A 10,580-nucleotide genomic window follows, 5' to 3' on the forward strand; every position below is an offset into this window, starting at 1 on the left:
AATAATCTACATTTGACACTGATAAGGTCCTTATATTTTTAAAATTAAATAATTTGATCCTCTTTATATTTAATCTAAATGAACACATCAAGTGTCCTCAGTAATAAAAGAAATATTATTCCTCCCCAGAGGTATTGAGTTCGAGCAACTGCGTTTGTAGGGTGTGTGTTGTCAATAGCTTAAGAAAGTTTTAAACAAATACTATATTGTAATCTATACTCTTAATTTTTTTAATTATATCTATTGTTATTACTTTGGGGTAAATACAAGGCAATATTCGTTCATAACTCTCAACCATTTGACATTGAACGTTCACACCCATGACATTCATAATACTTGAATATGAGACATGAAAAAATAACAACAATTCATTTACTATCGAAGTGGCTTTATTCCTGCTTTTAAATATATTATAATCAAGATTTGAACCTAAAACATTAAAGTGCGGACCCATAATCTTAACCAATGAAAACCAAGATGAGAGATGAAGGGTTGAGATTGAAGAATGAGGAGATTCTTTGACACCACAATAAAAATTGCCAGCCTAAGTGAGCTACTCCCATTGGCAGCATGGCTGCACACACAAGCCAAGTGTTAGGGGGTTTAGGCCCATTTCTGTTTCCTTCTCAATTAACTCAACACAGTTAAATTTTAACCCAACCACCACCACCACTCCTTCCTCCTCCATCTCCCTTTTTAAAACCTCTCCCATTTTTCTCATTCCACCCTCCCTCTTGGTTTTTGGTAAACCACCAAGACTACCCAGGATTCATCATTTTCACACCACATACAACATATACATATATACATATATGTGTGTGTAATGTAAGTGTGTTGTATAAGTGGAGAAAGAGCTTGACATTGTTGAAAAATGAAGAGGTCTCCAAGTTGTTCTTCAACCAATTCTTGCTTTGTATCTTCATCTTCTCCATCACCATCATCGTGTTCTTCTTCTTCTTCATCGGACACGCCTCCTATCGTACCGGAGAAACCCAAGGCTAAAAGGAGTAGAAAGAACCAAAGCTGTGATCAGAACAACAATGCCAATACCAACAATGGCAGAAGGAGCTCCATTTACAGAGGAGTCACCAGGTTTTTTTTTTCTTCTAATTTTTATCATTTAATTAGTGAAATTAATTATACTGATTTGGGTTGATTTTCATTCCATGTATGAGTAAAATTACACAGGCATAGATGGACTGGGAGATTTGAGGCTCACCTGTGGGACAAGAGCTCTTGGAACAATGTGCAGAACAAGAAGGGAAGACAAGGTTAATTTTACTTCTCTTTTCTTAAATTGAATTATTAAATGAAAAAAACAGAAAATCAAGGAGAACTGTGTGATCTTTTGTTTATTATTATTATTTTACTTTATTGAGAATTTTCTTTCAAGTTTTATGTGTTTTGTGTACCGACTCTTTGTTTTTATTCATTTGGTCAATCCCTCAACGCTATTTGCGCTTTTTGGTTGCCGTCTCCGCAGTTTATTTAGGTAAGTCCTTCTATCTACTTGCATTATTTAATTTAAGTAAATATATTTTTAAATTATCTTTTTTTATATAATACATGTGGAGGGATTTTTCGATTGTACGGTCCGTCGGAACCCGTAACGATTAGATATCGTATTTTCACGGTGATACTGTTGACGAGTTCCTAAATTTTGTTCCCGTACCCTCTAAGCATGTCTCATGAGTGGCTCGAAAAAGTAGGGCATGGTTTGAAGATTGTGTGGGGTGTCAAACGTTTATCGCGACTTAACTCCGAGCACCGAAACACCGTGCAATGACATGACTAAGAGGTTGACGGTGTCTAGAATTTGAATGTAGAGCTGAGAAAACTTGGAGGACCCATTGGTGAACAATGTAGAGAGTCGAAATTAAGGGATGAACCTGTGACCATCTATCCATTATTCACCAATTGGTCGTTCAAGCTTCGTCGGTTCTACAATCAAGTCTTCAACATCGTTAAACCCTTAATCAAGTCATTCTATGATATTCTTATGTCCAGAGATAAATCATAATAGACGTTCTACATTCTATTAAGTGTCCTCTCTTTTCGAGACACTCTCGAGACTCGTTTTTAGGGTTTGTATCACTTTGAGAATACAATATTTGATTATTTGATATTTCAATCAATCTTACAATTGAAAGATCTCTCAACAATTATAATTACACTTAAGTACAATTGAATTCATAATTATAATTATTATATGTGAAATGCAGGGGCTTATGATAACGAGGAGGCAGCTGCTCGAACCTATGATCTAGCTGCCCTCAAGTATTGGGGGCCCGAAACTACTCTGAATTTTTCGGTATTTAATTAAAACTATTAATAATTTATTTTTATTGTTAATTACAAAAAAATGGGTATTTGTGAGAGAAAGAAAAGACCATTACTTTAACGATGCAGAACGAAAGATACGAAAAAGAATTGGAAGAAATGAAGAATGTGACGAAGGAAGAGTACTTGGCTTCTCTACGACGTCGTAGCAGTGGATTTTCCAGAGGAGTCTCCAAGTACCGCGGGGTAGCTAGGTACTTATTCTTATTTAATTATATAAATATTATATAATCTTATAAAAATCTTAAAGATTAAATCAAAAATTGAATATGAAATTTATTCGAGTTTTGACCTATATCTTTTCATTTAAAAAATATTATTTATATTTATTCGAGTTTATTCTAATAAATATAAATAATATTTTAATATGATCTATATTATTTATTCGAGTTTTGCACGTCCTTTTCATAATTTAATATGATTTATATTTATATTTATTTATATTAAATCAAAAATATTATTTATTCGAGTTTTGCACGTCCTTTTCATATTTTAATGTGATTTATATTTATTTACATTCTAGGCAAATTAAAAATATTTAACCACTTTTATTTTTCTTCTTAGGGTAAATTACAAATTTTATCACCTAACTTTATTGTCTCTCTTATTTTACTCACAGAACTTTAAAAGTTTTCGCTTTTATCACTGAACTTAATATATTGGATTTTTTTGGTACTTCGCCGTTAAATAATTAACAGTGTTGCAATGACACTATTTTTAAAAAAACAAAATTTTCACTAAAACGACATCATTTTGCATCTATATAACAATCCATTTTAATGCTGTTAGTGAGAAAACAACCGAGTGAACAAAAAAACTCAATGTATTAAATTTAGTGAGAAAATTAAAAAGATTTAAAATACAGTAAGTGAAATACGAGAGAGATCAAAATTTAATTGCCAAATTTGTAATTTACCGTTTTTCTTAAACAAAATAGATTTTAAAATATATATACCACGTGAGTTTGGTAAAATGATCAATTTCAATGGACCCTCTTCAATATTTTTGTTTTCTATGTATTTATAGAGTAGGGTTTAGGAGTCCGAGAGGTAATTAATTGAGGTGTTATATAAAATTAAATTTAAACATTATTTAAAATTATATTATTAATTAAACGGATTAGATATTACATAGATCCATTTTATTTTATTTTCAAATTTTTTATTTATAATATAAAGTTAAACACTTAATTTTTCTAAAAAGATGTAATGTTTTATTTTAGGGTAAATTTCACATTTAGTATCTAAATTATTAGTTTTAGTCTGTTTTAATACATAAACTTTCATAATTTTCAAAACCATATCTACGTTTAGTTTTTGTTTCATTTTAGTACATATCATTAAGAACTTAACACGTTTAGTACATAAACTATTAGTTTTGATATTTTTTACAGGCATCACCACAATGGGAGGTGGGAGGCTCGAATTGGTCGAGTTTTTGGGAACAAATATCTCTATTTAGGAACCTATAGTAAGCTCTCTCTAGATCCCTTATTCTTTTTTAATTTTATATATTTGTAATTTTTTAAATATATTTTAAAAAATTGAAATTTGGGTATACATTATATATATTATCCATCCGAACCAAAAATAAAATAAAATAATTGTAGGGGGAGATCTTGGCACTTAATATATAGTCCCAATGATGTTAATATGGTAGGATCCAATGTCTGTCATTTAATTAATTTGCAAGACTCCATGGACCATTTTAATATTAAAAAACAGTGAAAGTCCCTTTCTATAATATTAAATATAGTAGGGTTAATATTTGTCAATAATATTTAGGGAAGAAATAAAAAAATTTAAATTACAATATCAAAATTTAAAAAATATCTATATAGGAACTTTTATGTAGGGTCGATTTTCTTTTTAATATATGTCAAAATATATTTTTAGAAAATTTAGATTCTTTTAGGAAAAATTACAATTTTAGTATTGTATTAGTTTAAAACTGTATAATTTTTAAAGAAATAAATTATAAATTATTATTTTGGGTTAAACTGTAATTTTATTATTTTATTAATTTAAAATATTTTAAGGGACTAAACATCAATTTTACCATATAATTATCACTCAAATGCTGTCACACGCTGCTATGAATGTCAAACTGCTTTGATATTTTCTCTCGACTTTTAATTCTTAATTTAGAAATGGCATTTCTGTAATTAAGCTTCATATCTCTGTCTTGATTCAAAACTTTATTTATTTATTTTTAATTTGCATGAAAATGGTGGCAGCATGGCACGTGACCATTACTCTCCCATTAACAGATTCTGTTGCGTTTTAAATATATATATATAGATAATATTTGCCGAGTAAGAGGCAGCAGAGATCACGTGACTTGGTGAGAAGATTAGGGTTTGCTTTAGGTCACCTAAATGACACTCTAATCCCCCTTTAGGGGAATCGGACACGAGCCTTCCTATTTATAGAATTTAATTTCAGTTTGATGAATTTGGATTGGTTGAACCAAAGGCACGTGACTTCCTTTCCCTTTGTTAGTCTCATTCTCAATTTGAATGATTAGGGTTTTAGGGTTCGGATGTGGCACAACGACCTGTCTCATCGGGTACCTCTAGGAATGGAGTTATGATGGAGTGAAAGACAAGAAACACTAAACCCAATTTTTCTTACTCCCATGCTTGGTCTGAATAATTAAGGTTTAGGGTTCAGTTGTGGTATCTCAGCCCGTCTCACTAGATGCCACTAGACAAAAAAGTTGGGACGGGGAGACCCCTCCCAAACTGCATGTGGTTCCGTCGCTGGGTACCTCTCACCGTGTTTCGAAACATGGAGTGAGATCGGTCCGATCGATGCTTTGTGTCGTCGAGTGCCCTCCATCATGCTCTCAGATGGTAGCTTAAACAACATTCTGTCATGTATATGATTACCAACATGTTACTCCCCTCAAGAATCCGGATTCGTATGGAACATCATATATTTATTCAAATTCGAGATTGAGTGTCAAATATGAATGTATGAGTGCATGCATTGTAACATCATATAGTTATTTATGTTTTATTTTTATTTTTTGAAGACACACAGGAGGAAGCAGCAGCCGCGTATGATATGGCAGCATTAGAGTATAGGGGGATCAATGCTGTGACCAATTTCGATGCTAGCCGTTACATAGACCGTTTGAAGCAGAAAGGTATTGTGTTTGTTGATCAAACGCAAAATCGAATTCCCGATTCCGATGAAGCTCGACGAGCCGAATCCGTAGGAAACGTACAATTTCAGCCTCCGGCGCCGCCGCAAGAACAAAAACCGAGGCACGAAGAATCCGAAAAATCTGAACATTTTCAGTACATGCAAATGCAGCTTCCTCTATGCATCGACTGTCCGACCGATAGCAATGAGCTAGCATGGAGTTTCTGCATGGATTCGGGGTTGACATCGTTTTTGGTCCCGGACATCCCTCTCGATGGAAACAATGAATTGCCGAACTTGTTCGATCATGCTACGGGGTTCGAGGATAACTTCGACCTGATATTCGACCTAGGTTCACCTAACAAAGAAGAGGCTGATCGGAAATGTGTATCGGATGATGCAACCGAAGTCGGTGTCTCGATGAACATGGAAGACAAACATGGGAAGGTGAGGTTGTCGTCTCCGTCTTCGGATTCGTACTCTCCGTATTCGTCGACGACCTCGGTTTCTTGTAACTACTCTGTTTAGTTGCTTGTATTTGGAGTCTGTTGTTGGAAATTAGTTGTGGATTGATGCCCAAGATTCAACTTATCTTTGCTTTTTTGGTTGTTATTTTCTTATGAATTACCTTTGTTTAATTAAATTAAAAGAAAAAGAAGAAGAAACTATTTTAATTTGTTTGATCCTATAATCTCATCAAATATAATTATTAAATTAATTTTTTAATCTAAACCATAATTTTTATAAAATTTTATTTGATGAGATTAAATTTATACTTATATGATTAATTTATACAAATAGCTTTGCAATACCATATATGACAAGAATACAACACATACAAAATAATTAAAAATGTTAAAATTTGTAAAAAAAAATCATTTATATTATCAGATGAATCTATAATGCATATCGCGTACCGAAACACACCATTAACGTAATACACCGAAATACACCACTAAATGAATTATTCTTGTTAAGTAAATATTAAAGAATTCGAAGACCACTCCATAATTAATCCACTCATTTTGTATGATAAAATTTTAAAATAGTGACTAAATTATGTTAAAAGTAATATTTTAGATGTTAAACTTTTAAAAGTTATATAATTGATATTAAATTTCAATTTTTTTTATAATAGTTACAAAAATTTTATTTGACATTAAAAGGGTAAAGTGATATATTAAATTAATAAAATAGTTTTATTTACCTCTCAATTATAAATATAGTTTCATTTTTGATAATTTTCAATATTTTTTAGGTAATAATTTTAAAAATATATATTTTTAAATGTATAGAAATTCATAATTTATTTTTAAGATTATAAGTTATAACTTTATGAATTTGTTAATTTATCAAACTATTTTATAAATAATTTTTTTATTTAATTATGATTAAATTTGTAAAATTTATAATTTTCAAGATCCAACCATTTGAATTATCATAAGACAAAGTCAATTTTTTTTGTTAAGAAACTTTTTTTTTTGTAAATTTAAAAATAATTTAATATATATATATATATTTATTGTAACACTGTAAACCAGAATGGACTTAAATACCACATTGGGTTGTCAAGGCAACTCTTGATTTTCAAAATCTGTTTATTTTCATTTAAAACATGGTGAATGGTATCATAAAAATACAATTAAAAATTATAAAACAATTTTACAAACCAGAGCTCCGTGACACATAATTTAAAACCAAAATAATACAACCTAAGTTTTTCAACTCAAATACGTAAGTAAAGTTCTATGAATACACATGCCCACTAAAACTACAGTACAATACTTTGAAGGAGATGCTGGAAGTCCTGTTGTGACAGTGCTCCACAAACTGCTCAAGCTACTGACCTGTCAACGAAAAACATCTGAAGGGTAAGATTACAAAGCCCAACAGTATAATCTCTAATCTAGAACAACATTATGAGTTCCATAAACATAAGCATGCTGACATGTTATTAAGCAGTAAGTACATGCATGATCTAGATAAAGTGCTACCTACTTAAGGCTTAATTGTTCTATCACTAAAGTAGTAGTCTTACATTTCCCTTAATCTTCTACTAAGTTTCTTGCCATGAGTACACCGCTAAAGAGTCTCTAACCCTAATCACTGCAACTATTGTGCATTATCTAAATACAACATTGACACTCTTGTGCATTATATGAATGCAAAGCTGACTAGTATCTGGTCTCATATAGCCATTAGGCACTAGTTAACTAAGGGAACCTAGTGTCACATAGTATCGGTACAATTCCCACTAAGCTACTGAATGATCTCATGGTCCTCACATAGCCATCAGGTATATCCTTGAGAGGGAACCCGATCATCATATAGCAATCGGTAATTCCCACTCTATTGAAGCATTGGCTCGATCTCATACAGTTGTCAAGCCAAGATTTAAGGATATTTGTTGTACTGGACTGATGTAACTATACATGCATAACTAAAGCCAAAGGCCCACAACACTGACATCGCAAATCCACTCCTCGCGAGTGTTTAGGCCTCGCGCCCTAGTTAGCCCATGAAATGCCTCACGCACTGACAATGCCCCTCTAGGGAAACTAAGCAGTCTAACTACACACTAGTGTAGCTGGACACACTAAAGTAAGGTCGTCCTCTCACTAGCTGTTATCTTGCTTGTCCTCTTATCTATCGTATATCTTACTTATATTACACACATTAGCTCACACATATACACTTGGGCTAGTATCGTTTTTTGCACTTTACGACATTGAGGCAATATATAATGGTCTAGTGACTAGAGTGCGCCGCACTCCCTTGGCAACATTCGTCTTTGCGATAAGGTACAACTTTTACCAAAGTTAAAAGTTCTTTTATTCTACTGATTTTTTTCTCTTTTCTTAAATGTCATCTTATCCAATGCCACCAGGCATGGTTAACTTATTTTTCTTCTTAAGTTTAATTATAGAAAAAAATACTTTGTAATTTACAAAAGAAACAACATTTTCTCCAAGTTTTCTCAAGGGTGCAAGGCCGCTCAAGGCGCTAGGACCCTTATATTGCCTCAAGCAGAAAGCGTTAGCCTGAAGTAAAGACGCAATATGTAAATGTGAGTTCTTGTATGTGCTGTGCGTTTATAAAGCTTAAGGCTTATAATAAACTCTAAAATTTGGGCATGTTTATATAAAAACATGCAATATTCTTACTAGTCAATATGCATGATTCCCTCAAAGGGCCTAAATTGAATTATTAAATTTTGAGAGGCTCCAAAATGCAACGTCTCCATTTTAGCACATCTTACAACTCTGAAAGCTTGGAATATTTTCAGGTTACTAGATTCATATTTGCTTGTTGGTAATCGTTACGCCATAGTTAAAATGACTCGAGCAAGTACTTATTGTTTTCTTGACAGTTTTAACAATTTTTTGTGCTAAATTTGTATTTAAGAAGGAAAAAAAAAAGAGGAGTTCCATTCCGTCAACATTGTGAATTATCAGGTTTTTCTTGGTGTAGGTACTGCCCGCAATGCAAGGAACAACGACGAGCAAGTAAAAAGCTTGATTTATGGAGGCTTCCCGAAGTTGTAGTCATTCATCAAAAAAGATTCTCGTACAGCCGGTCAATGAAGCATAAAGTAGAAACTTTTGTCAACTTCCCTATTCACGATTTTGACCTAACGAATTATGTAGCTGACAAGAGAAGTTCCCGTTCTCAACTCTACGAACTCTATGCCTTAACCAACCCTTATGGTGGCATGGGCAGTGGCCACTACACCGCGCACATCAAAGTAAGTTAGAACCATCTATGTCCTTCTGAAATGGAATATCGGTTCATGTGCACATCGTTGCGTAGTTTTTTTTTCTAGGGCAGGGGACTTGGTCATGAATGCTGCATCTGTTTCAATTTTTATGACTTTTCAGTCAAGCCCATTTATTTGTCTTATCTTTCTTCTGGCTCTCGTCTTTCATCTCGTTCGAGTACTCTTAACTGGACCTTAGATTTCTATTGGGACACAGATTTTATATGGTTTTGACTTTGGTGTGTCGGATAGGATATGTGTCCGTCTTAGGCGTGTTCAATCTTTTCTAGTTTTTCATGTATTTGGAGGATCTTTATGGGTCATATAATTAAAGAAGAGAAATGAAAAGTATGAACAACATAGCCCCGATAGTCACAAATGGCTTGTGTTGATGCATAAGATATGCATCTCATCATACTGTTTTCTGCTGATTATGTTGTTTGCAGCTTCTAGACGAGAATAGGTGGTACAACTTTGACGACAGCCATATATCACCAATAAACGAAGAAGATGTAAAGTCGGCTGCTGCGTATGTCCCGTTTTATCGAAGAGCAAAGTCCGATACCTCAGGCAGCGGTGTTGCAGGGTCTCGTAGAGCTCGTGACATAACGTCTTATAAGCATTGAAGTGCAGGCACATGCTTTAAAAGTATTCGCTCCATGCGCTGCTTAACAGTAATCACTAACCTATTGCCTGACAAAAACATTGTGTCAAAGAGTTATATTTGATCGAAACTTAGACACTCAAATTTTGTTAGGTCATTGTATTGTTGAAACTACGAGTATCTTAACACCCGGTTCGAGTGGCTGGCAGCTTAATAAAGTATTTTCAATATTTGTTTTTATTAATTTTAGCAATGGAAAATCTCAATTCGAATATGAACTCGAATAATTGTGTAAAGGGAAACATTATATCGTAAATGAGATATCTTTGCTCCCAGGCTATTTGAGAAAAACTCAAATTATGCTAGGGAATTATCAAGTCAAAACTAGATTTTTTTTTTAATTTGGGTAAATATATATTTAATATCTGAACTTGGTTTCAAGTTGCAATTCAGTTTAAATATTTTTTTTGGTTCAATTAGGTACTCATTTGAATTAAGGTTCAATTTGTTTTTTTTGTCTAATTAGGTATGTAAACTTGATTTTTAAGTTCAAATTGATACCTAAATTTGGTTTAGTCGACTATCGTAATACGAACTTCGACTATCGCAATGCGAACTTGGACTATCGCAATGCGATAGTCGAAGTTCGCATTGCGATAGTCCAAGTTCGCATTGCGATAGTCCAAGTTCGCATTGCGATAGTCGACTATCGCATTGCGATTTACATATC

The 10,580-nt window shown here is 32.9% G+C and overlaps 2 protein-coding genes across 2 annotated transcripts; both read left to right on the forward strand.

Moving 5' to 3' along the window:
* Window positions 1-871: 871 nt before the first annotated feature.
* LOC120156119 (ethylene-responsive transcription factor WRI1-like) lies at window positions 872-6,065 on the forward strand. Its single transcript, XM_039167534.1, has 7 exons — window positions 872-1,092; window positions 1,189-1,271; window positions 1,484-1,492; window positions 2,223-2,311; window positions 2,410-2,534; window positions 3,734-3,810; window positions 5,377-6,065. Exons 1-7 carry the CDS (start codon window positions 872-874, stop codon window positions 6,015-6,017), a joined length of 1,245 nt encoding a protein of 414 aa, XP_039023465.1. The 3' UTR covers window positions 6,018-6,065.
* A 2,910-nt stretch (window positions 6,066-8,975) lies between these two features.
* Window positions 8,976-9,903, forward strand: LOC120156109 (ubiquitin carboxyl-terminal hydrolase 5-like). The gene is made up of 2 exons (XM_039167524.1): window positions 8,976-9,234; window positions 9,693-9,903. Exons 1-2 carry the CDS (start codon window positions 9,070-9,072, stop codon window positions 9,870-9,872), a joined length of 345 nt encoding a protein of 114 aa, XP_039023455.1. The 5' UTR covers window positions 8,976-9,069; the 3' UTR covers window positions 9,873-9,903.
* The last annotated feature ends 677 nt before the right edge of the window (window positions 9,904-10,580 follow it).

Source organism: Hibiscus syriacus, unplaced genomic scaffold (genome assembly GCF_006381635.1).
Source record: "Hibiscus syriacus cultivar Baekdansim isolate YM2019G1 unplaced genomic scaffold, ASM638163v2 tig00111213_pilon, whole genome shotgun sequence".
Classification (NCBI taxonomy): domain Eukaryota; kingdom Viridiplantae; phylum Streptophyta; class Magnoliopsida; order Malvales; family Malvaceae; genus Hibiscus; species Hibiscus syriacus.

What these genes read in the sequence shown, in the direction of transcription:
- LOC120156109 (XM_039167524.1), top strand. Translation starts at nt 9,070, where the DNA reads ATGAAGCATAAAGTAGAAACTTTTGTCAACTTCCCTATTCACGATTTT. An exon ending in ACTACACCGCGCACATCAAA is followed by an intron (nt 9,235 to 9,692) that starts GTAAGTTAGAAC and finishes TGTTGTTTGCAG; the next exon opens with CTTCTAGACGAGAATAGGTG.
- LOC120156119 (XM_039167534.1), top strand. Translation starts at nt 872, where the DNA reads ATGAAGAGGTCTCCAAGTTGTTCTTCAACCAATTCTTGCTTTGTATCT. An exon ending in ATTTACAGAGGAGTCACCAG is followed by an intron (nt 1,093 to 1,188) that starts GTTTTTTTTTTC and finishes AAAATTACACAG; the next exon opens with GCATAGATGGACTGGGAGAT. An exon ending in TCTCTATTTAGGAACCTATA is followed by an intron (nt 3,811 to 5,376) that starts GTAAGCTCTCTC and finishes TATTTTTTGAAG; the next exon opens with ACACACAGGAGGAAGCAGCA.